This window comes from Misgurnus anguillicaudatus, chromosome 19 (assembly GCF_027580225.2).
Source record: "Misgurnus anguillicaudatus chromosome 19, ASM2758022v2, whole genome shotgun sequence".
NCBI classification, from domain to species: Eukaryota; Metazoa; Chordata; class Actinopteri; order Cypriniformes; family Cobitidae; genus Misgurnus; species Misgurnus anguillicaudatus.
This window is the reverse complement of record NC_073355.2, coordinates 36,071,512-36,097,500: the sequence shown is the minus strand read 5'-3', so window position 1 is coordinate 36,097,500 and position 25,989 is coordinate 36,071,512. Positions and strand designations below refer to the sequence as shown.

The 25,989-nt window shown below is 36.5% G+C and overlaps 3 protein-coding genes across 7 annotated transcripts in view; 1 reads left to right on the top strand and 2 right to left on the bottom strand.

Moving 5' to 3' along the window:
- foxd7 (forkhead box D7) overlaps positions 1 to 17,953 on the top strand; it is an 87,108-nt gene extending 69,155 nt beyond the window's left edge. Inside the window, exons 2-5 of one of the 3 annotated variants that reach the window (XR_012359328.1) lie at positions 15,515 to 15,640; positions 15,948 to 16,003; positions 16,591 to 16,690; positions 17,055 to 17,953. The gene's annotated coding sequence lies outside the window, so the exon portion shown is untranslated. Of the gene's footprint in view, positions 1 to 15,514; positions 15,641 to 15,908; positions 16,004 to 16,590; positions 16,768 to 17,054 lie in introns of those variants that run through there. The other 2 variants (XR_012359330.1, XR_012359329.1) reach the window with 2 other exon arrangements.
- Positions 5,702 to 13,844, bottom strand: LOC129436516 (GTPase IMAP family member 4). Of its 2 annotated transcripts, none has more exons than XM_055194699.2 (4): positions 13,753 to 13,844; positions 13,303 to 13,396; positions 10,975 to 11,114; positions 5,702 to 10,278 (listed from the first exon to the last, which is right to left on the bottom strand). In XM_055194699.2, exons 2-4 carry the CDS (start codon positions 13,391 to 13,393, stop codon positions 9,505 to 9,507), a joined length of 1,005 nt encoding a protein of 334 aa, XP_055050674.1. In that variant the 5' UTR covers positions 13,394 to 13,396; positions 13,753 to 13,844; the 3' UTR covers positions 5,702 to 9,504. The 2 variants fall into 2 exon arrangements, with proteins under 2 accessions (XP_055050674.1, XP_055050673.2); XM_055194698.2 differs by having other exon boundaries at positions 13,303 to 13,401; positions 13,753 to 13,811.
- Positions 14,480 to 25,586, bottom strand: hmgxb4a (HMG box domain containing 4a). 2 transcript variants are annotated; one of them, XM_055194692.2, is made up of 13 exons: positions 25,475 to 25,586; positions 22,035 to 22,112; positions 21,604 to 21,743; positions 21,003 to 21,081; positions 19,648 to 20,280; positions 18,014 to 18,247; positions 17,691 to 17,875; positions 17,519 to 17,600; positions 17,372 to 17,436; positions 17,196 to 17,298; positions 16,047 to 16,222; positions 15,512 to 15,634; positions 14,480 to 15,368 (listed from the first exon to the last, which is right to left on the bottom strand). In XM_055194692.2, exons 2-13 carry the CDS (start codon positions 22,072 to 22,074, stop codon positions 15,324 to 15,326), a joined length of 1,905 nt encoding a protein of 634 aa, XP_055050667.2. In that variant the 5' UTR covers positions 22,075 to 22,112; positions 25,475 to 25,586; the 3' UTR covers positions 14,480 to 15,323. The 2 variants fall into 2 exon arrangements, with proteins under 2 accessions (XP_055050667.2, XP_055050670.2); XM_055194695.2 differs by having other exon boundaries at positions 21,634 to 21,743.
- Between the last annotated feature and the right edge of the window lie 403 nt (positions 25,587 to 25,989).

Genomic DNA, 25,989 nt, shown 5'->3' with positions numbered 1-25,989 from the left:
GTAGCGATTCTGTGGGACTTGATTTTAGATGCATCCAGAATTTGAGGGATCTTTTTTGCATATTGATAATCAGTGGGAATCGGCCTAATTCTGCCCTACATGCATTATTGGGTGTCCTTCTTTGTAATTTTAGGATGAGTTTACAGAATTCTGTGTGTAGGGCTTCTGTTGGATGTTTGTCCCATCTTGTGTAGCTCTGATCACTGAGTGGACCCCAAACCTCACTTCCATACAGCGCAATGGGCTGAATCACACTATCAAAGATTTTACACCAAATTGGAATCTATCTATCTATCTATCTATCTATCTATCTATCTATCTATCTATCTATCTATCTATCTATCTATCTATCTATCTATCTATCTATCTATCTATCTATCTATCTATCTATCTATCTATCTATCTATCTATCATTATGTATGTCTGTCTGTCTGTCTGTCTGTCTGTTTATCTATCACTTGTTTTCTATCTATCACTATCTCTCTCTCTCTCTCTCTCTCTCTCTCTCTCTCTCTCTCTCTCTCTCTCTCTCTCTATCTATCTATCTATCTATCTATCTATCTATCTATCTATCTATCTATCTATCTATCTATCTATCTATCTATAATCTAGCTATCTTTATTTCTGTCTGTCTGTCTGTCTTTAATTCATTCATTCTGTCTGTCTGTCTGTCTGTCTGTCTGTCTGTCTGTCTGTCTGTCTATCTATCTGTCTATCTATCTATCTATCTATTTATCTATTTATCTATCTATCTATCTATCTATCTATCTATCTATCTATCTATCTATCTATCTATCTATCTATCTATCTATCTATCTATCTATCTATCTATCTATCTATCTATCTAGCTATCTATCTAGCTATCTATCTATCTATCTATCTAGCTAGCTAGCTAGCTAGCTTTATTTCTGTCTGTCTGTCTGTCTGTCTGTCTGTCTGTCTGTCTTTAATTCTGTCTGTCTGTCTGTCACTTGTCTACCTATCTACCTATCTACCTACCAATCAGTCTATCTGTCTGTCTGTCTGTCTGTCTGTCTGTCTGTCTATAACTCTGTTTGTCCATCTATCTGTCTATCTTTAATTCTGTCTGTCTGTCTACATTTATTCATTTAGCAGCCCCTAAAATGGTTCTTCTATGGCATCTCTGTTAAGAACCCTTTCCAGCACCTTTATTTTTATTAGTGTATCTATCTATTTTTTAATACAAGGTTATAAAGTATTTTGAGACAAAGATCTGCAATATATCCGTTGTATGACTAGCATTTATAGCACAGCCCTAATAGATGTAAACCTTTAAAAGTCGAAGTGCTTTTGAGAACACATTCCTCATAGCTCGATTTGAGTTGTATTCACAAACCCAATAAATAAACACCACCATTTATGCACCGAAACTTTGCCAGTACCTCATAAACAATAACAGTTTGATTGTGCGCGTATAAAACAACAAGCACTCGACGTGCTATTACGAATGTAAACTTTTGTTGCTCTGTTTTTATTTTGTAATTTGGCCAGGATTGTTATCGATGCTTAAGGTTGCCTGAAAGCCACACACATACAGTCAGAACTTAGGAACTCTTTACACACTCATTCTAAACAAACACACACACACACACACACACACACGCACACTACAGGGAGGAACATGAAAATAGCACTAATAGGAAAAAGATGAGGAGACTCTAGGTGGGTGGAGCGCTCCCTCTCTGGACACCAATGTGTTTTAGAAGAATCATGCTGTGTTTAGTGAATCATCAGCGGTGTGCTTTGGCTTAGGACTGTGTATTTTTTACACAAAAGCAAACATCTGTTTGATCTACAGTGTGTTTCGTAGGTCACATTTTAATATGTGTTTTTCAATAGATTGAAGATTTTAACAAATTTGACACAAAAATATTAAAATTTTATATAGAGATTAAAGGGATAGTTCACCTTAAAATGAAAATGTTGTCATCATTTACTCATCCTCATGTTGTTCTTAATCTGTATGAATTTCTTTTTTCTGATAAACACAAAATAAGATATTTTGAGAAATGATGGTAAACACACAGCAGATAGTGACCATTGACTTCTATAGTAGGAAAAAAATATTTAGAAAGTATTGTGATAAATAAGAAAATATTTTGATAAATGATTGTAAGCACACAATTGACGGTACCCATTAAATTCCATCATATTTTTTTATTCCTATTATGGAAGTCCATAGTCACTATCTGCTGTGTGTTTACCATCATTTCTCAAAATATCTTCTTTTGTGTTCATCAGAAAAAAGAAGTTTATACAAATTAAGAACAACATGAAGATGAGAAAATTATGACAACATTTTCATTTTAAGGTGAACTATCTCTTTAGCACGTTACATGTTATAGGAGTTCAAGTGCAAACCCTTTGCGTCTGATGTGTTTTCTTGAAAATGATATTTTTTATCATGTCTTATCTTCACAAGTGTCACTTTTGTCATTACATTGATATATCAAATTTTGAACTTTTTTGGCAAAAACCTCTACTTTGAAAAAAATCACATCTTTGAACAAGATAGTAAACAGTTGCAAAATCACCAAAGATGCAATTGATCAAATTCAGCATGCAAAAATGAAGAAACTGAACCACACATTATGAGGTGCAGTGATCTGGTTGTATTCAGGGCCAAGTACTCACAAGGGACCGAGTTTGAATGTGAAACATGGTCATTTTGTGTGCCATCATTCATCTTAGAGGACTTTGCTGAAAAATCAATGTGGCATTTAGTCATTCTAATCTAGTTAATCCCGAGCTCAGGCCATTCAAAATCAGCTAAGGTATTTGATGAATATATAATAAATGCCGAGAGCATTCGGTCAAAATTATTATACAACATTATCTTACTATAATACTATCTAATTTTTTGTAGATGTGGTGAGCGGGTTTTGCATCTGAGCTCCTTAATTTCTTTATACACCATAAAGGTGTGTTTGCAAGAGTAAAATAAGACAGAATGGATTTATGACTTCTTAACATCCTAAAAAGGAAAAATCCTGTTTCCGTTGCAATAATTATAATTTTTGTATTTTAAGCACACCTTTCCATTGTTGCAAAGCAGATATGCAGAAAAAAGTTTCTCATTGTGCTATTACAAAAGCAAAACAAACAAAAAACATTTTGAGGTGTCTGCAACAATCTTTCCACATTACACGTATAAAAATGGATGTTTAGATTATTTTTTACATGATAAATAGAAAACAGAATGGAAACAGAATGATTTTTCCCATCAGTTTTCTTTCTTTCTCAACACTGACAGGCCGCGATTATAAGATAGAAATGTTGAGATGTCTGCTGTTTGCTTCTGCTCTTCATTGGGTGGACCACAAGGCCCTTACAAAAACATCTCCACTGAGGAGCGAGGAAGCATAATTCATCGTTTTTGTATTAATGATGAGCCACTTGTGACTCAGAGAGACTTTGGCCTGTGTTACGCACACAAGCACAAATCATTTTGGTGTCGGCTCCCACGGGCTTTGGGTCCTTGAAGAACTCACCACAACATTCATGAAAGATGCTGCTCACCAGCTTTTGTGTGTTCATGGCTGTGGAACTGGTGGACCTTTTTTTTAGAATATTAACGACCTAAAAATATTTATAAAGCATATTTCAGTTTAAATCATCACAACATTTAAAAAAAAATAGATAACACAAGATTGTATTTGTTATTAGTTAATGCATTAGCTAACATGAATTAACAATGAACAATACTTCACTGTAAAAAAAATTAATCAAATCAACACATATTTTTATGTTACTTTAACTTAAAAAAATACGTTAAACAATTTAAACTTAAGTTATGTCAACTTAAGTCAAATTTTAAAATAGTAGGTTGATTTGCAAAACCAACACTGAAAAAATGATTCATTCAATTTACTCAATTTTTTTAAGGTAAGTGGTCGCAATCAGTTTATTTAAGCTACATTTAAACAAAATTGTTTTGTTTTTCTAATTTTTTCTGTTTAAATGTAGCTTAAATAAATTGATTGTGACCACTTACCTTAAAAAATTTAGTAAATTGAATTAATAATTTCTTTTCAGTGAAGTTGTTTTAACTTCGTTCTGCATTTTTTTACAGTGGTAAAGCATTTATTAATCTTACTTTATAATATTTATTAAATCTCAAGTTGTAACTCTTAACATTAGTTGATTGAACTCACATGAACAATTGTATTGGCATTAACAAAGATTAAAAATGATTTGTTGGTTCAACTTAAAAAAAAGTAAGTGTTAGTACTGCCTTACAATTTTGAGTTAATTCAACTTAAAAATATTAGTTAACAAAAAATAAAAATAAATGATAACTAAAATTCAACTAAAAGTTGAATAAACTCAAAATTTTAAGGCAGTACTAACATTTAGGGGCGGTTTTCCAGACAGAGATTAGATTAAAATAAATGTAAGAACTGTCCAAACTGAAACCACCACTTAGTTTTTTAAGTTAAACCAACAAATCACTTTTAACAATGTATTGTTCATTGTTAGTCTTTATTAGCCAATGCATTTACTAATGTTAAATAAAACCTTATTGTAAAGTGCAACCTAAAAATGTAAATTTGTAAAATAAAAGTTTGGGCGTAAAATCAGCATAAAAGCATTTGAAAAATCAGGCACGTTTATAAAATTTTTAGTGTGACCTTCATATACAAATCTGTAAATAAGTTTGAACTAAAAACAAACCATTGGTATGTGAAAGTGTCCCAAAGTTAAAAAAAACACCCAAGTACACATAAAATGTTGAAGGAGGACACTCAGAAACCTGTTGTGTTTGTATTATTTAGATTTTCCTTCCATACTTAATGTTTTTCGTATATATATATTAATCCATAGTCTCCTCCTTTTCATTCTTTCCATTGCTCCTTTTGCACCTCTCCAACATTTCCCCTCATTTTCTCATCGCTTTGTCCTCTTCCAGACGCATGTCCAATAGGACAGAATAATATTTGGACAGGTGTTCCTTTTTAAACACGTTACGCGCAAGTCCAAGTACGCAGGGGAGCGCACTTCATCATTACTGAGCCCTTCCTCGAGATAGATCTGAGGTTAAAATATACAGTACCGGCTGAGTCATGCACAGCTTGCTAGACTGTAATCTATACAGCATTACATCCGTAATCCCTGACAATAAAAATCTGTTTAGCACCAATTTTCCTTTATTTTTTAAATGTTCTTTTTTCCTGTTTCAAACAACTGCAAAGGCCACATCTGGAAAACAAATGCTCGTCCCCCAGCAAGCGCTTTACCCCTCGCTCCATGCTTTTATTCTTTGCTTCTTGTGCTGTCCTTAGAAACGTGAGAGCAGGCTTCACAAACTCTCTCGCTCTCTCTTTCTCTCTCGGGCCGGACCACCCACATAAGGAAACGCCTTGCTGTACTGAAGGCAGAAATACAGGGATGGGTTTTTTGATGGATGGCTTTAGCAGACTATCACTTATGTCATTGTCAAAACCAGAAACCTGCTCTTGCAAAACAGTGTAAGAGAGACATCTCTGTCTGATGTCTTTTTCCCGTTACAATAAAAAAATTTTACATTATATTTTCACAGATCCTGCTCTCCTGTGGTTTTAATGGCTACGGTAAACCTGCGGACAGATTGTAAATCTTAGTTTTAGCTTCAGTTGTATGTATAAAATGGTATTATACTGATGCAAAAAACATGCTTATACTGAAATGTGATGACAGGTAATTTGTGATACAGTTTATAAAGGAAAAATGGGCTTCGATAAAGCATTAAGACACTTCAGCCATGTCATTGCACTAGATACATCAAAGCAAGTCTTTTTTTTTAAAAGAAAAACATGTTCATTTTCATGCAAAACATTGCATTAGACAGTTTTCAGGCTTTAAATTATACAATTATTGTTCATAATATATTTGGATGCTTTCTGCATGTGAAAGTGAATATGACAAAGGTTGACAGCATTTGTCGGCGTGCACATATCACATATCATATGTGTAATATATATATTAATAAAAAAGTGACCCTGTCTGTAAAAACCCTGCTAAAGTCATATTTTGCAATTTACTTTTTTCAACATACAATAATCATGCATAATGTAATAATCATTTTGTAAAATATAACCTTGATATCTTCTATATTGACTGAGTAAGGTCGAAATCAATGAATAAAATCAAACTTTGATCCTCATAATATTACAATTAGACTGAGACTTTAGCCTGGATTTCATAGACAGGGTCACAAATATTAAAACTAATCAGTTTATTTTAAATAAATAATCAAATTCATGCATGCTGACCATGTCCGAGCTATTTTCATTTTAAGTTCTTATATTTAATTAAAGAAAGTGATGATTGCAGTGCAACTCCAAAATTCTGTGCGTAAATAAAACCCAGAGCAGATTTTTCACACTATTAGTAAATATTTCCATCGGACTGCTTTATTTTTCTGAACATCTGCAGAAACATTTGATCTTCAAACCAATAAACGGAAAATGTGGCATATTGAAGAAAACAGTGTATGAAAGTTATTAAACTTATAATCACTTTGAAGGATGTCTGGAAATGTGAAGCGTGTGTTTGTGCCAGCAGCTGTGTCCTAATACAAACATTGTTATGGACAAATACAGTGAATAATTTAGACAGCCTGCAAACAAACTCTTACTTTACAGTGTGTTTCCACTTGAAACGGAGGTGCTTCAAAAATTTGTAGTGATGCTGGAAGTCATTTTGATTTGTGCGAAGCTGTTTTGTATCAGTGGCAAGACGGCGATCTTCACTCAGTGGCTTCAAAGTGCTTGTGGATAGATGTTTTTCAAACTTAAAGATAATCATATGAAGAGCTCAAATGCAAAACTGTGCGTCTGACATGTTTTCGTAAATGAGCATTTTAGTTATTAGACCCTTAATGGATTCTGCCAACAAAACGGTATTTCTCAATGACCTGAGGCCAGGATTAAGCGCATTTGAAGTGAAAGTATTTGATCATTATCTCAGTTTTGATGGATGTGTTGCGTTTAGAGTCCCATATTTGATATATATATATATATGGTAAAAGGCCATCGTGCCACAATGAGACTTGTTGTTTTTGCAATGTTATAGTGATCATATATAATCATTTCTCAGTCTCTTTAATAGAATACATCCAGAAAATACAGGAAATTTGTATATAATATTAAAAACTGTATACAAATGTAAACTGATGTGTCAAGTTTTTAGGGTAAACTTCTCTTCCACTTGAGCAAAGCAAGAAACTGCAGGATCTCTTAAATCTAAATAAAATTAAATCCTTAAAGAAATTAGTCTTTTTACTTCATTCTGCTCAAAAACGCTCAAGATGTGTTTAGTGCCAAGAGAGACCACACTAAACACTGACGATGCCTAAAGAAGACATTTATTCCTGTATTTTCTGTTTGTGTCTTAATAAAAATAGATTGAAAAATAAATATGGATGGACATTAAAACTTCTAAAACAACAAGTCTGGTGGTGGTGGTGGCCTAAGACTTTTGCACAGTACTGTATGTATAATATTTACGTTTATATTTTTTAAAGGCAGAAAGTTTTGTTTTCAAAGATATGAAAGACACTTGTAACATCTTCCCTGTGATCATCAGACCTTATATTTTGGTACTAAGCTGTAAGATCACTTGAATGTTTGGTAACACTTCATAATAACTTTCAAGTAACATTCGCAAGCATTATCAGTAGTTAATGCACATTTAAACAAGTTTAATTTCATTTAAATAGTTTTAATTCTAAATAGTTTAATTTTATGAAACTTACACGCCTCAGACACACTTGACAGATTTTTTGTTTTTCAGAAAATTCAAAATCTTTCTAATCCATATGCTTAATTCAGTGTACTTTTGACTTTATCGTATATTATTATTATTATTAGTAGTAGTAGTAGTAGTAGTAGTATTACAATACGAATGAGCTGGTCTGGATAATAAAGAAAAACAGTCAAAGTGCAAACTATATATGCACTGTAAAAAAAGATTTGTTGGTTCAACTTAAAAGTGTAAGTTATCTGGTTGCGTTAAAACATTTCTTTCAACTTAAAAATATTAGTTGACTCAAAAAAAGTTGTTTAAAAGAAAGCACCACCATTTTTCAATATTTTAGGATTCGAACAGAAATTAATTTAAAAGCCACCAAACACTTCCATGTTTTCCCTATTTAAAGACTGTTACACGAGTAATTACAAGAGTAAGTATGGTGGCACAAAATAAATCTTTTGTTTGGAGCCATAGGAATGAATGGTGCTAGGCTAAATGCTAACACATTCAAGAAGCGCTGTACAAAGATTAAGTGCATGCATTGAACAAAGATAGGTATGTATTAATTCATCTAAGTTGAGGTAAGAACATAGTAAAATATTGAAAACTGTGGTGTTTTCCTTTAAAGAAGAAAAATTGTTGTGTCAACTAAAGGGCTCATTATAATTGTGCGTAGGTCCTAAGGCGTAGCCGCGATGACGTAGGTTCCGCGTCGGTTTTCATTTATACTTTTGCGCCATCGTCCACGTCGACGTGCAAACACGCGCGCAAACCGCTGGTAGGCAGTATCCACGCGTGTAACCACAGTAGCAGCGCGACCGTCAAAGAAGAAAAAGCTTGACAAGTTAACCCACAAACGAAGAAGAAACAGCAACTTGTTGTGTATGATTTTAGAAGACCAGCAATGATGGAAGTAAATAAACAGCGAATTAAATCACTCCTCAACTTGGCTCATCTTTGTTTTCACCGTTGCAAACGGAAATACCTATGACCCAGTTTTTTTTACCTGACGGGAGGGGTTCTGCTGGACCAATCACAGCGCTTGCGCTCCGCGTAGAACTGACGCGCTGTTAAAAATTTTGCGAGGTGCACGTCAGAGCTACGCACAGGCTACGAATAAGCTACGGCGTAGAGCTTACGCGCGACTATAAATCGGGCTTAAGTTGAATTAACTCAAAATTTTAAGGGAACCAGTTACTTTTTTAAGTTGAACCAAGTTGGGTTATTTTAACCCATAGTGAGGTCAGATTTGTCTGGAACCAACTGCTGGGTTTATTTCAACTTAAAGTTATTTATCAGAGTTATATAGAGTTATTTATAACCAACTGTAACAGTTGGGTTTGTTCATATTTGAAAATAGTAAGAATAAAAAGATTATTAAATTATTATCCGAACATCTTACTCATAGTGTATAGTTTGTAATACAAAAAAAATGCTGTGTTATTTTTTGAGTCAAAAAAGGACAAACCTAGTCGTTGGGTTTATTTAACCGAGAAAATGTTTATATTTGACCCATTAAAACAAACTCTGCATTTACGGTTGAAATAACCCAGCATAGGTTAAATTACAACCCAATGGGTTGGATTCGTCTCTTTTTGGCCCAACGCTGGGTTGAAAGTGAGTGTGTATTCCTTGGATTTGGATAAATATTCCTGTATTCCTATTTAAATGTAGCAGAACTACTGATCTCTTTGAAGCATTATTTAATCAGCGACTTGAAAATGAAAGTTAAAAGAAGCTGTTACCAAGCACTTAGTTTGTTTTTCGTTTCCGTCTGCCCACTTCTGTAGCCACAGAGCCAACTGTTGCACCCATGGCCCCTCCTAGTGGCCCCCCGACGAACAACCCCACAAACGACCCCAGTAAAGCGCTGCCCCTCACGTTGTTTGGGAGCCACATGAGCCACTCGACCAAACTGTCCCATAACCATCGTATGAGCGAGGGGTTTGGGGTGGAGAGGCATAAATCGGCGATACCCTGAACCGTCAGATCATCCACGCTTCTCTCCGCTTCAGCCCTGACTCCCTCCACCTCTTCCTCTCCTCTTTCTCTTCTGTTTTTCAAGATCTCCTCCTCTTTTTCTCTCACTCTCCTCTCGGCTTCTTGCAATAGAGGGCAGGTGTAAATCTCCGTCCCGCTTTCTTTCACCATCTGCTCCACCTTTGCAAGAAGCTCCTCTGCATCCGTTCCCATTAACGGGTGATGGCGGCCTGCACATTTCTCTACGAGCTCCAGCAGATCTGCTCGTTGAGTATTGAGATACTCATCCAGAGAAACATCCTCTGAAAGTCGGTCCATGTGAGTGAAGAGCACCATTGCGTGTTTACTGACAGCTTCAGAGCCAAACACCTTCTCAATGGTTTCTAAAATTTGGAGCTCCAGGTTACTGGGGCGGTGTACAGGGACGCAGAGCAGGAATGCATGGAGCCCCGGGGCCGATAAAGCAGCGCAGAGTGAAAACTGACGTCTGACTTCTTCGGCGGGTCGCTCTGTGCACAGACACTCGGGTGTGTCCACTATAGTCACCTGTGTACAAATTGTTATAGAAAGGGCCTTTATTATTAACTATGATATAATTTGATTGCATTGAGACATTTTATGTTTGAATATTATATTAAATGCACTCCTATTCATTGTTAAGGGATGTTGTTTTTAGCATAACACAACACAGTGCTATTTGCATTTATTTGCATTCACAAGTGTGCATTTATTTGCCGTTTTAAAAAGAGTCCAACCACAGTACAATAAAAATTATAAAACTATTTTATTTTAAAGAGACTTTAATAAATGTTGTTTTAAGTGAAATATTTTAGCAAATAATAAATGGTTAGGGGAAAAAATACTTTATATGGGTTATAATATGATGTGAATATACTGATAAAATGACATAATTGACATAATTTCTGCTATTGCATATAAAGTAAATTGCATATTAGGAATACACATACACACATGCAATTTTACATTTAAGCATTTGTCAAATGCTGTATCCAAAGTGACCTACAGTGCATTTAATCTATACTCTACATATTTTTTAATCCGTATGTGTGTTCCCTGGGGATCAAACCCATGACTTTTGTGTTACCAGCGCTATACTTTACTAGTAAAGCTACAGTAACATTTTTTACTAATTAAAACAAATTCATCTTTATGATTGAATATTGAAGAGTCGGGTAAATAAATATAAGCTCTGATGGAGTTTGAAGTGAGATATAAGCTCACCTGTCTTCCTGAAACAGTCACACGCCTCTTCTCAAAGTCAGAGGTGACTGCTGTGCTGCAGTCAGACGGGGCGCCCAGAATGGCATCAACCACAGTGCTTTTCCCAGCACCCGCTGAGCCGAGCAGTACCAGCGTCAGCGCTGAGACCACAGACAGTAACAGAGAATTATTAGAGACAGACAACGATACCCTACAATAATATTATAATATGTTGGCTGACTTTTTGTTGTAAAAATGAAAGACAAATGCAAGCAACCAAATAAATGCCGTATGGAGTTTTACAGGGTTTTATATAGGTAAAAGAGTTTTGTTGTAACTTATCAAATATAATTATTGAAGATGTTGTTGTTTTATTACAAATACTAAATATTAAAACATGGAATTTGTATGGCAAATTATTCTTACAGTATATTCTGATACTGTCAATTGCAAATATTTTGCGCTTGGTTTCACATTTGAATAACATACAAAAGTACAACACTTCATATACAGGAAATAACTGTACTGTATATTAAGACCCACAACTACTTGCCTTCTCCTGTGTTTTTGCTTTAACCCTTTAACTGGCGCAGCCCTTTTTGAGTGGGGGGTTGGTGAAAAGGTGTATATCACCTTTAAATTAGTATAACTCTGGCCTTTTTTTGGTCTAGAAGCCTAATTTTGGTTTTAATTTTGGTAATTTTTTGTTTTAAAGAAGACACTTCAACGTTTTTTAGGGAAGTGTCTGGAGGTGAAAATATTCTTTTTTTTTAAAGCAGTTTACATTTATTTGTAATAAATAAAAATGCACTATAGTATTATTTTTAATACATAAAATTGTCAAAAAAGGTTTGTGCTGGTTTGCTGCATACTTGTGTCACAAATGAATAAATTACAGTTACTGCATTATTATTACTGCTAAAAGGTTTTGAAATATGAAAACTACATTCTTAAACCTTTCCAACAATATATAGTTTGTCGTGATAGATTAACATTTACATAGAAAATATTCAAATAAATGTAGGTGTCCCGCTCACGGGACAGCGCCAATTAACGGGTTAAAATCCTTGTTTTATAAAATATATAAAGACAATTGGAAACACTTACTATTATATATTATTTTAATTAGTGCTATTTATTATTAAATTATTACTAAATGTTTTAAATAATGTTCATATTATTTACTAATGTTTGATAAAGAAAAAGATGCATGCTTACATAATTATTATTTTTTTAATTTAGAGTAAATCAATAATAAGACAAATCCATAAAAAGTTCAAATCACAAATTGATTTATATAGCCTATTTTCATTTTTAGGATATATTTGGGTTTTTTTCAAACAAATAATGTATATATGATATGATAAATACTTGATAACCTAAATATCAAGATGAATGAAGTGATACAGCAGAAAAGCAAATCCATCACCTCAAAAAATTTAGTTTTTCCAAAATAATTAAAACAACATTTTATAGGATATCCATACCAGGCACAAAAGTATATGTATGTGTGTAATAATACTTTTTTAAAATAATTAAAATGATTTGATTTTTGTAAGCGATTATTATTCACATTTTGATGCAACACCGCCACCTTCAGACTGAACGCGTTCATAACAGCTGATGTGTGACGTAATGATTCATGTTGCTGAAACGGAGTGTAGGGTGAATTCACGTCAATTGACACGTTTCAACCTTAAGAAACATTGTAAAGTGTCCAAATTGACCTGAATTCAGTCTACATCTAATAAAACACGTCAAACTGCTGAAATAAACATGTGGTGCAGGTCTGTTGTAGTACAAAACAACTCTTTAATTTATTATAACTATAATATATTCTTTTTTATAATTCACATTAAAATAAAATTATAAATATCTGGCACAACAAAGTCTTGTTTTTGGCATACTGGTTATCAATTGTATAACTATTTGTAAAACACAAACATCATGGTTAAACTATAGTACTGTGGTAAGAGCACAGTAAATTTGTGGTTATTATGGTTGTACTAAACAAAAACAAAATGGTATGGTAGTTAGGTAAACCAGTTGTAACCCACATTAAAAGCACAATAGTATATTTTAGTATCTACTATAGAAACTATTGTAAATTGCAGTATACTTCTGTATATTACAGTAATTACTACATTTTGGTGATGTATACTAGAATATTCTGTAGCATTACTGTAGTCGTTGATAAACTATTGTATGTATTGTAGTTTAATTTAAAATTCACTAAGGTTTGAAAACACTAGTTTCTAGTATGAAGAAAATGCAGTAATGTTTACTATAGTAAATACTAAAGTATATTTTTTGCATGTTGGAAACCATAAAAACAAAGTAAATTCAAACCTCTATCGTGTGGGTCTGTCTGTCCATCATCATTGTCTAATGGTCTTTCTTTCTCTTCTTGATGAATATCTTGTGTCACACCTCCCTCCATGATCTGCACTTAAGAGTCAACAACAAAATATAACAGCAAGATTGCTGACACATTAACAGCTAAAGTTACAACAATGCAAGCTTGCATGTTTGCTTCAGTAACGCTTAAAACAATCTTACTACAGTTGTGATCTAATGGGAAAGTGAATCAAAACTTGGAGGACATCATTCATTTCAGCACACAAACTCACATTTTACAAATCTCTCGACAAGTTGGTTTACAACCTAAACATTAGCAATCAAACATTAGTCAGCAGTTCAGCACAATGAAACAGTTCTTGTAACTAACAACTGATAACGTTAGCTGCCTTAGATTCAGTTACGTTAAAGCTAAATAAAAACTGTAGCTTAAAATCATACCTTTAATACAGAGAGGTAGAGACTGATCTCTCTTGTTTAACTGGTGCTTACGAGCGAGTCTGGTATGTGTTTCTCTGCACTTCCTGTTTGACTGCCATTCAGTCAAAACACTGCAAACACAATTGTTTGACTTCATGTGACGCAGCAAGAATTGCAGGAGGATGACGTCAAAGTACCGCGAGAGCGATTCGAAAGATCATACGGAGACGTTTAATTTCGACTCGCTCTCGCGGTACTTTGACGTCATTTGCCTGTCAGCTCTTGCGGCACCACATGAAGTCGAACAAGCATACTGGTTATGTGTGAACATGTGATGCTGTAAGATAACCGCCCTCTGTCTTTCAAACACACCTCTTTCTTATGGGTGTGTCTGCAAAACAAATTCATGAAGAGGGAAGGTTACAGTTTTGGGACAGAAACATTTTTATGGGTTGCAGCACAAGAACTCGGCCTTAGTTATATTAGGATTTTAGTAGTTTTACAAACATACATACATCAATAATGGTGTGCCTCCTGAGACAAAACAATGGCATTTGATAGATGTTAAAATATGTGAGTGCAAGAGTTTTTTTTTTTTATTAAGGCAGCTTAAACATGCATTTTAGTCTGGGACTAAGTTTAAGCCCTGTTTGGGAAACCGCCCCTTAATGTCATAGCACTGCATAAAACATTGTTAATTAAGGTTTAACAACATTGATCCTAATGCAAAAACATTTCGGTATTAATGTGTCAGCATGTGTCATTTATATTCATAAAAGCTTTTTATTTTATTCATTGTATAAAACAAGCTCATTCAACAAGACCTTTGCACTTTCATGAAAATACTTTTTTTTCAAATAAGCTGATGAAAATGTGAATAAACACATCAATGCAAATATATTACACAATTTTCATCATATAAAACTAATGATCACTTGTTTAAAATGGCCACACCTTTAAAAGTGCAATAAGTATTTTGTTAGAAAGAGTTCAAGTGTTTGTGTAGGGGGGCAATCTCAGTCACTATGAAGTCCATTTTAAGCATATTTGTCAGAAGTGCTATTCATTTATTTCATAAGGAAAATACTTAGTGCACTTCTAAAGTGGTTTTATACATGCTTTTCCTGTAAACATGCTAAAAACATTAAAACTGTAATATTACATTTACATTGAAAACGCAATATGACGAAAGTACGACATGGTTGGTATAAATTAACTCGATATTAAATTAGGAAATAAAAACATTTGGTCCTAAAATGAAACTGCACATATTTGGACATGACAACGCAAGTTCACAAATATTTGACCATGCACATGCACACACACACACACACACGCACGCACGCACAAAAACAGCAACACTGAAACTTGGAGACCTAAAAAATAAAAGGCAACCTTCGAAAATGTTCTTTAAAAAATTATTTTTACAACAATAAAAAATAACTAACATTTTAAATATTTTTTTAAAAACACGTTCATTGCTTGTTTGACCATGATCAGGAAAAATAAAAAAGTAACTGGTCCTCAGTTGGAGCTGTAGAAATGTGACATCCATATGTAATTCAGTCCTTTGTAAGTCCAGATACAGAGATTCATAGTCCAGGCATTATGTAAGCAATGTTATCCAGAGTATTTGACTGTTAAAAGGAAAGTGAGGTGAGGTAAGGACATGGATGGACTTTATATATGAACAATACCATTTGATGTTTTGCAAATGTAAACTATAACAAAGTGTAATAAAATGACAATGGTGTAAAAAGTGTTTGAATGTTTATCTCACCAGGACGTTCCTCGGACAGCCATTGAGCTGTGGCACCTGAGCTGTCAGACAGGTTAATGGACCAAGAGCACATAAGATTGAGTCCAGAAGAACAGAAAGACTGCCAGAGACTGCAACCATCCCCTAAAGGTAAAACAGACACTAATTGATATGTATAATAAATACTTCCTGTTACCTTTATGGTATGGTTTTCTAACACCTGTTAGCTAAAAAAATGTTAATTGTATAATAAAACGGCATAATCTGGGTTAACATTCATAGCCCATTTGAAAACATTAAATAATATTAAAAAACAACTGTTACAAATGATCACAAACAACTTTGATTACAAAGTCACTGTGATTATATACTATATTAATAAATCCATAACATTTACATTAATGACTTTTATCTAAAGTTCATTCAAGCTATTCATCAGTATGTGTGTTCTCTGGAGATCAAACCTATGACGACGCAATGCCTAACCAACTGACTAAGCTACAGAAACACAAGGTAAAACATCTCTTAAAAAAAAGATTGTGCATTGTTGCATCACCTCTGTTTCCTGAAGTCGATGTCCAATGAGGGACAGAGACTCGCCCAACAGCTGAAGGTGAGCAGCTGCATCTATTGGGTCAACGTCAGGTATCCGAGCGGGAGACAATGACATTCCCATAGCCGAGCGACTCTGTGGGGTCAGAACTGTCCCTAAACCAGGAGCTTTACTGGAGCCTGAATCACAGGAATACTAAATTAGAACAGCAGCAAATTCGAAGTCATGTTTATGTGTCTGGGGCGCACCCCAAACAAGTGTGTATGTAGGTCAGTAAAAAGAGTAAAAACATGTGACCGGAGGCTAAGCTCTAATTGGCTGGTTTCGGATACGCCCTGGGGTGCAGGACTGTGTGCCCCAAACCCTCCCACTTATGTTGTAAGCGAATCAATATTGTTTTTATGTCTTTGACCTCATGTGATTGGATTGTTTTTGGAGCTCCATAACCGCGTTGCAGATTGCCATGTAATTGCTAGCTACAGTACTGATCTGTGAAAGCAAGTAAAATATCTTGAGATAAAAAATACGATTTTATGCCATTTTAAAGGATTAAGGAGCTTGGACCAGATTGAGCAGCAAGAAATGATCGCGGACGAGCTTACACCGAGTGCTTTTCCAGCACTTATGGCAAATGGAGTGGATGCTATGTAAGTCATGTCTTTTATTGTTTTCCCTGTTTGCTCTTTCAAAGTCTGCGTGATATACTGCGCGAAATTTGATGTGTTGTTGTTGTTGTGTGTGTGTGTGTGTGTGTGTGTGTGTGTGTGTGTGTGTGTGTGTGTGTGAATGATTACTGTACCTTAGTTCATTACTCTTAATAAACCCACATTACACTCAAATTTAAATTATCATATTACATTTATTTAATCATTTAGTTTACTTTAACAGTAACATTTTCAGCATTTTAGCTAAGCAGTAATGATATTCATCACCTGAAAAGCAGCTATTTAGACCTGCATTACTACAGTAAAAGTTTAATTTCAAGTTTGTATCCCCCCCCCCATTTTTTAGCACCAGCCCCACTGAGCACACTATATGAAGCAGACGGATGTCCGCACTGTCCAGCGGTGGTACCACAGACCTAATTAATTGACAACAAATTTCATTATCGATTTGTATCGATAAGTTGTTGCAACCCTACTTTGGTCTCACCTTTACTTTTGCTGTCGGGTGTAGTCGAGATTTTTCGTTTGACTGTCATGGCTTCAGCTTTATTCTGCTTGTGCTGGAGATATTGAGCTTTCTGTCTCCAAACCTTCAGTGTATAAGGTCAGATGATCAGAAGGCTATCCAAAAACTAAATTACTTTTAGCAAACAAAATACTGACCAGTTTGTCTTTCTCAGGTAATTGTTTCCACACCTCCGCAAGTTTCTTACTCAGCTCACCAAACACTGAGGGCAAAAGTAAAAAATTAACCCAAAAAGGGCACAAAATCATGAAACAGCTCAGATGAATATAAACAACAAGATTTACCTAATCCAGGCTGCTCCGCATTGATATTGACTCTGTACTCTTTACAAAACACCTGATATGCTGTTGTGTTCTTCTTCTTTGGCTGTTAACATCCAGTACAGAGCATTACAAAGAATTGATATGAACGAAAACTCAAGTAGCTTAAAAAAGTACAGTTCAATACAAAACTCACCTTGTCCTTCTCATGTTTCTCTCTGTCTTTGTCCTCTTTCTTTTTCTTTTTCTCACCCATCACTTCAATGCTTTGATGATGGTGATGAGGATGAGATGAAGTGGGAGGGGCCATGGCATACATCCCACCAGAGGAGCTGTGATTGGACGAGCTGTGGGAATGGGAGTGGCTTCTAGACTGATCCCCTGATTAACAAAGACAATGTAATATAAAGAGAAGCACTTTTTTAATAAATATCATTTTTATTGACATATAAGAAATAATTTGTGTTTGGGTTCCTGACTAATTATAATATGAACGACAACAACCAAATCAGATCTCACCTGGACTTTTCTTCACCACACTTCCTCCTCCTTTACTGTGTTTCTTCTCTCTCGACCCCTTCTCTCGATCTCGGTCTCGTTCTTTATCTTTTTTCTTTTTGCTCTTCTTGCTCTTTTTCTTCTTTTTAGACAGGTGCGTGTAAGAGTCGTCGATCACCAGCTCGCCGGCCTCCAGTTCGCCTCCAGACGACGAGCTGTCTCCTCTCGCGCCCCCGAAAGAGCCGCCGTAATGACCTAACACAATAAAAACCTGCTTAGGACACGTTTGATGCGGCGCATAAGCATAATATACACTCACCTAAAGGATTATTAGGAACACCTGTTCAATTTCTCATTAATGCAATTATCTAATCAACCAATCACATGGCAGTTGCTTCAATGCATTTAGGGGTGTGGTCCTGATCAAGACAATCTCCTGACCTCCAAACTGAATGTCAGAATGGGAAAGAAAGGTGATTTAAGCAATTTTGAGCGCGGCATGGTTGTTGGTGCCAGACGGACCCGGTCTGTGTATTTCACAACCTGCTCAGTTACTTGGATTTTCAAGCACAACCATTTCTAGGGTTTACAAAGAATGGTGTGAAAATGGAAAAACATCCAGTATGCGGCAGTCCTGTGCAAGAAAATGCCTTGTTGATGCTTGAGGTCAGAGGAGAATGGGCCGACTGATTCAAGCTGATAGAAGAGCAACTTTAACTGAAATAACCACACGGTACAACCGAGGTATGCAGCAAAGCATTTATGAAGCCACAACACGCACAACCTTGAGGCGGATGGGCTACAACAGCAGAAGACCCCACCGGGTACCACTCATCTCCACTACAAATAGGAAAAAGAGGCTACATTTTGCACGAGCTCACCATAATTGGACAGTTGAAGACTGGAAAAATGTTGCCTGGTCTGATGAGTCTCGATTTCTGTTGAGACATTCTGATGGAGTAAGAATTTGGCGTAAACAGAATGAGAACATGCATCCATCATGCCTTGTTACCACTGTGCAGGCTGGTGGTGGTGGTGTAATGGTGTGGGGGATGTTTTCTTGGCACACTTTAGGCCTCACGGATGTGCATCCCACAAATCTCCATCAACTGCAAGATGCTATCTTATCAATATGGGCCAACATTTCTAAAGAATGCTTTCAGTACCTTGTTGAATCAATGCCACGTTAAGGCAGTTCTGAAGGCGAATGGGGGTCAAACACAGTATTAGTATGGTGTTCCTAATAATCCTTTAGGTGAGTGTATTTAAATATGCAAGATGCAACATTCTTAGGTTATTCAAAATATACAAATATGGGGCAAATCTGTGTGCTTATCTTACAGATAATGATTTATTTGACCAATTATGATTTATTAATTTAAGCTGTCAGATATGATTTTGTGTGCTACATCAGTTTAACTTCGCAAGTAACTTGCTATTTTATGTTTCAAAGAGAGATGGCGATATAGAGGCATATGTACATACTGTAACTAAACTAAAACAAGTTTTTCAAAGCAACTTTGAAGAATTTGTGTCATATATACCTCTAGATTTGTGTACCTGAATATATTATTCATAATTTCTATGACAAACACTGTCTAAAAGACTGTCTCAAGACATCTCCAGGACCATGACATCTTTGATTTCACACTCACCAACAACCTCCACCTCTTTCCCCACCACAGGCAACGGCTCTCGACTGTGCTGTTTCTTTTTTGGTGGCTTGGATGATCTGTCTTTATCCTTCTCCTTCTTCATCACTACTTTCTTCGAGCCGGAGGACGAATGATGGCCCAGGGCTCCTGACGATGAGGAAGACGTGTGAGGCGGAAAGGAGAATCCCTCGTTTGTCCCAACGCCTTCATTCTTCTCCTTCGCGGAAAGGATGAGCTTCATCTTCAGACCTTCAGCTTCGCAGAGGGTCAGCGGCTCGCCTTTCCCTGCTCCTCCATGAAACAGCAGCGATTTCGAGGACGAGGAATGTTTCTTAGATGAAGACGAGCCGGGCGGGCGCAAATGGGAGTGAAAATGGCTGCTTTTGGAGCCGCCCTCTCGCTTGCGGTCTTTAGAGGAGGAGTGGGATGAGGCGTGAGGGGGGTAGGAGGGCTTTTTTTGAAGGTGAGGGGCGGGGTCAGAGCCTGTGGCCAGTGGGGAGGTGATGGCCTCCAGGAGGCCCATGGCTGTGTCTGTGGAGTGGGACGGGTGGGAGGAAGAGGAGGATAAGGAAGGCGAGTGATCCGAAGACTTGCGCTTCTTCTTGTGTGCAGGCTGACCGGAGCTGTGATGATCTGTGGGGGAATTAAAGAAACGATCAGAAATCCTTTGTGAACTAAAGGTCCTTATAAAATGTTTTTAGCTTTTAGACAGAATACAGTAGTTACCATAACTTGCCAAAACACGAAACATGCCATTTTTTAAAAAATAAGTTACTGCCAAAATCAGTATTGTATCGGGTCAGTATTTAAAAGTAAATTCTTAATGTTACGCAAAATCCAATATCCGCCGTGTTATTCTGTCATCTTTTCTCCCTCTTTCCCAAAACGCGATACACGCCACTCCTCCTTTTCTGCAGAATACAATAATGTTGATGTTTTGTCTGTTTTGTTGAACACAAAGAAAAATATTTGTAATTAAGTTAGGAAAGAAAAATACTATGGAAGTCAATGGTGCTCAAGATCAGTTTGGTTACAAATATTTCTTAAAATACCTCATTTTGTGTTCATTTTCAATTTTGGGTGAACTATCCCTTTAAAGGAAATATTGTACAATTTTCCCCCCTGGACATCACTTTTGTCTACTGTGTTGTGTATCTCAAAGATTTTGCGGGTTTAGGAACCACACGTGTGAAACTATTGAGACAGTGATAATGGAGATGAAGTCCATGTAGAGCATTTTAATTTAATTTTCTTTCAGTAAGGACGTTGTGTTAAAAGCAGCATCCCTAGTGAGCCCTAGCAAAGCAAGGCTGCGGCATACTAGGTCAAACATTTCCTGTAAAACTCTTCCTCACCTCTGTGGTAGTATTCATCACTCAAGTGCTTCTTCTTCTTCTTGTGAGAATCTGTTCCTAACAGGAAAAGATCAGAGTCCTGAAGAAAGACAACCGTGGTGATTAAAAAAGGTTGATTTTCATCCAAACAATGTCGGTGAGCAAACAATCCACACACATCAGCCTACAACTACATCTACGATTGTGAGGTCCATTGACAACTGGACAGAGAAGGATAAATACAGGTCCAAATCCTTCTCACATCAGATGTCACCTACCTGGGTAACATAACATCAAGTTGCGTCTATTAATAAACTCGGTCTGGACTAATGCTGCGTACACACCAAACGCTAATCATCGCGTTCCTCGCTCAAGATTACGCATAGACGCGTTTGAGGCGAATAGCATGCGTTTTCACGTCAAGCGCGCCACCCAGTTCGCATCTATGCATTGACTTTGTATGTGATCTACTCACGCAAATTCGCATTTGGTGTGTACGCTCCATTACAGACAATGAACCAATGTCAGCCAAGAAAGAAAATTCTGTCCAGTAAGACTGTGGACATATTATTATAATGATGCAACTTGATGTGTGATGTTACCCTATCTGCCCTGCTGTTACCTTGTGAGGTTTCTTGGAAGTTTTGCGCACCTGCGCTGCGATTTCTTCTTCCTCTCTCAGCAGATCTTTATACGACCGCCTCTTCTCCCTCTGACTGCGACCCGCAACAAGACCAACGTCTCCTTCCATCCCCGACATATCTGTAAGTGGACAGACAGGGGAGAAAACATTTTTCAGAATATCCTTTTAATGTACTTATCAGTTTAAGGCAGGGATGGCCAACTTCGGTCCTGGAGGGCCGGTGTCCTGCAGAGTTTAGCTCCAACCATAATTAAACACACCTGAAGCAGCCAATTAAGGTCTTACTAGGCATACTAGAAACTTTTAGGCAGGTGTGCTGGGGCAAGTTGGAGCTAAACTCTGCAGGACACCGGCCCTCCAGGACCGAAGTTGCCCATTCCTGGTTTAAGGCCATTTTTGACAATCATTACCCATCATTCCTTTCTTCTTTATCTCCTCAAAGGCCATCATCACTCCTGGATCTTCAGGGAACGGTTACTCTGGAAATTCTAGTGTAAAGGGAAAGAATCAAGCCGTGTTTAAATGTAAGTGTGGTAATTACGTTTATGGGGGATTAAAATATGTTCAATTGTTTATTGAGATTTACAAATAAGGTTTGTAATTTTATTAAGTGCAAAAATTATCCATTTTTACATGTCCATGTACAACCCTAGGACTTGTCCTTTAAAGGAAATGGTCTATTTTGCCCTATAAGGGTCGTGAATAATAATGTTGAGCTCTGCTCTAATTGGCTCTGTGGCTCATGCCAGTAGCTCGCATTAGTAAACAGACCTTATATGTTTGAGCCGGTATCAGACGAAATCACAGATTTTGACAAACAACTAATTGTTTGAATATTGTTAATGAACGTTTCTGAGGTAATTTTTTTCAGTATGGACCTGCAAAACGTAACTGCAGCATTAATTAGCATGTAACGCTAACTCAGCAGTAACAACTTTGTTTTTAGCATTTTTACAACTTTGTAATTTAATGTTGGGGCGTACATCTCGGCTGTGATGTCACAGTCGGTGTTATGTTGAGATTCGCCTGCTTTCCCAGCAGTCTTTTGCGTGCACGAGGTTTACATAAAAATTAGAAAACAAATGCTTTGACGCTCACAATATGTCATTACCATGTACAGAGCTCATATTAATAATCTATGCCTAAGTAAATACTAGGGCTGGGTATCGATTCACATGTGCCAGATCGATTCGATTTCGATTCACAAACTATCGAGTCGATTCCGATTCTCAAATCGATTTTTATACTCGATTCTCAATTAATATAGATTTAATACAAATACTATATTTATAAAAAAGAACAGTGAACATAAGTTTACAAGGGTAATTAATAAACATAAATTAAGAGCCACAAACCTGTATATTGAACTCCTTTATTTTAGCTACACTTGGGTACATTAACACAGAACCCATCTCTAATTTTCAAATGCATACAATTATGTTAAATACAATAGGGAATGTGGAGTTGACGTCACGCGGTGTTGCAATATGGATAATCCGCCATATTTGCAGGCACGCGTCCTATCCCTCTGTATTTGAGTTCATGTGTTGGAGGTTGTTTTTGTATTTTCTGTCGAGATTTTAATAAACTTCGATATGTTTGGTCAGTACTGCTCGATCAAGCAGGTCACGCGATCGTTCAGGGAGGAAACTGGACAACGGAATACGTTTTTTCAGCTTTTATTCGTGGAAAAAACAAGGGAAGCCGGTGCAGGAGCTGACGAGAAGACGCCGGATCGCGTGGTTTGCCTGCTGCAATTAGGAGAAAAACGTCTACTTTTCAAAAAAAATCCCTACATCAGCGAGAGTGTGTTCGCTGCATTTTCAGTCATTCAGTAATTTGTGATTAATAAAAGCAGAACCACTTAAATTGTCTTGTTTTTATGCTAACACTGTCAAACTAACTTGTAAATGTAAGTTATTGATTGATTGATTCATTCATTTTTGATCACCCTAACCACATGAGTAATAAAAATAAATATTTAGACAATTTTGACGATTGTTACAAATATTTTTTATTAAATGCAACTGCTCAAACACACTGCTTGTGAGTCTTTAAATAACATAACGTTAGCTAAATATTTAGCATTTTGTTTGTTTTAATAACTTGGCCAAAACAGAAGTGCCATCTTATGAACATGTGTTGATTCATCGCACAGAATACAACGGAGAAAGTCTTTTATAGAATCATTAAGATACGTAGGTATTAACACATTGTCAGTAAATAGCTGGTTTGCCAACCATAAGACTCCAAAAGAAGAAGTGTCACCTTACTATAAGCTTGAAGGGATTTATAGCTCTTAAACTCCTGCAAAGTGTAAATAAAGTCCTGCAAAAACAAGGTAATTGGCCAGATATGTAAGCGGAGGTAGTGCGTCTGGATCCGTAATCCAGTCTTGGGCTGCTAAATCGTGGATCTATGTTGTTTATTTGTCCAAATAAAGTTTTTTGGCAGTAGCATTTAGTTTCTCCCGACAGGGTCCCTTATCTTTTTCTTTCAACTTCTCGATTGATTTCTTCCGTTCTTCTTCAATTTTACCTAGTTTTTAACTGAACACACGCACAATTAAACGGCATAGCGGTCGGCGGTGCCTCTAAACATGGCGCCCACGTCCCATAATGCAACACTGCGGTGACGTACATTAACATTCCCTATACAATTATGCAAGATAAAAAATGTATGCTGAAAACAGTCAGAACAGTCTAGTGGAGAAGACTAATTAAATTAACGTTAATGTTACGTTTAATGTTTGCGGAAATAAATATGAAAAAAATGTATTCGTGGCCTTTGATAATCGTTTTTGAATCGACAATGAAAAAAACGATTAATCGAAAAAAGAAAAAAAATGTGTTTGCCCAGCCTTAGTAAATACAGTTTTTTATTCTATGGCACCTTTAAGGTTTATGTATTTATCAGTACGTGATCCCTCGGAATCAAACCAATGACCTTTAACCTCATAACACAATGCACCAATTCAACTACAGCAACATTGGCCATGATTTTATTACAATAATGTTTCTGGTGTATTGTTTACCTTTTGCATTGCCATATTGTACCTAAAATTATCATGGTTAAACTATCATTACTAAATATGTGGCTAGTTCAGAGGTGTACTTTTTGAAAGGGTACCGCCTCAGTGACAGCTTTTGTACCTTTGATCTGACAGTGAGTGAGAATTAATTAACCAGGGTTAATAAGGGATTTAAAACAATAAACTTGAATATAAAAAATAAAAACTGAATAAAACTTACCTGAAATTAAATTAACAAGTAAACATCTCCCATGAAGCAGAAAATTGGAAAACTTTTGCAGAACAAAACCCCAACACAAAAAGAAACGCAAACGACTCATTTGCTTCTAATTCAAGGTTTCTTCCAGTTACTAAAATGTTGCATGCACAAGTGTTACATTACTCTGTTCACAGATCAGCATGGAAGACATCGCAACACTTTATAACAGCCACAGCTTTACTGAAGGCTACAAAGGCTGCTTGGCATTTCCCCGAAAACAAATAAGAAGATCAACCTCGAAACTCATTACTGCCCATTTCCCGCCTACTTTCGAAAAGATGCACACGCTCACACACCCCCTTTCCCTCACTTCTTCATCCAACTCTCTTCCCTGTCTGATGTAGACGCGACGCGGGCAGCTGCGGACGTGCGGCGCATCTCTGTCGGATACACCCGCGCGCACAAAACCGCGGCTTACATAAACGCAGGCCGGTTTGGGTTATAACCAAATAATCGGTGCATTTAATAGAGATGTGTGCCGTACTGCAGGAGTGGCACGGAATGCCTGTGTTTTAGGTGGACATAAATAGGCCGTTTTGCAAAAATCTGTGAAATATTACCTTGGGTTGTTGATGGGTTTAGTTGCCGCGCGACGCCATCTTTGATTGGAGTCAACCAGCGTATACGACTTCATGCAGCGCAGACCGTTCAAGTAATGACGTCGATGAATCGCGAGAGCGGTTTCGAGCACAGCTGTAGTATCGCTCTCGCGATACTTCGATGTCATACGCCGATCAGTCTGCGCAGAGCCGCGTGAAGTCGAACGCACCTTATAACAAAAGCAGCCAGAGGGCGGGACTTTGAGACCTGAGAGTGACAACAATGGAAGTCCCGTTTTGCAACCACAACATAACTTTTCTAAATAAACACTACAGTTATTCTATATAGCCTTTGAGTTAAACAAGCACATAAAGGACATTTTTATTTTAACAACTTCAACTTTATTCCTACTTGTAAACATAGCTCTGTACATTAAACTTATTATTGATAAAATAATAATGTTAAATTCTCTCTTATTTTTGTAAGTAGCTTTGAAAATAGCGTCTTTAAAATGAATAAATGTAAAATTTTATGT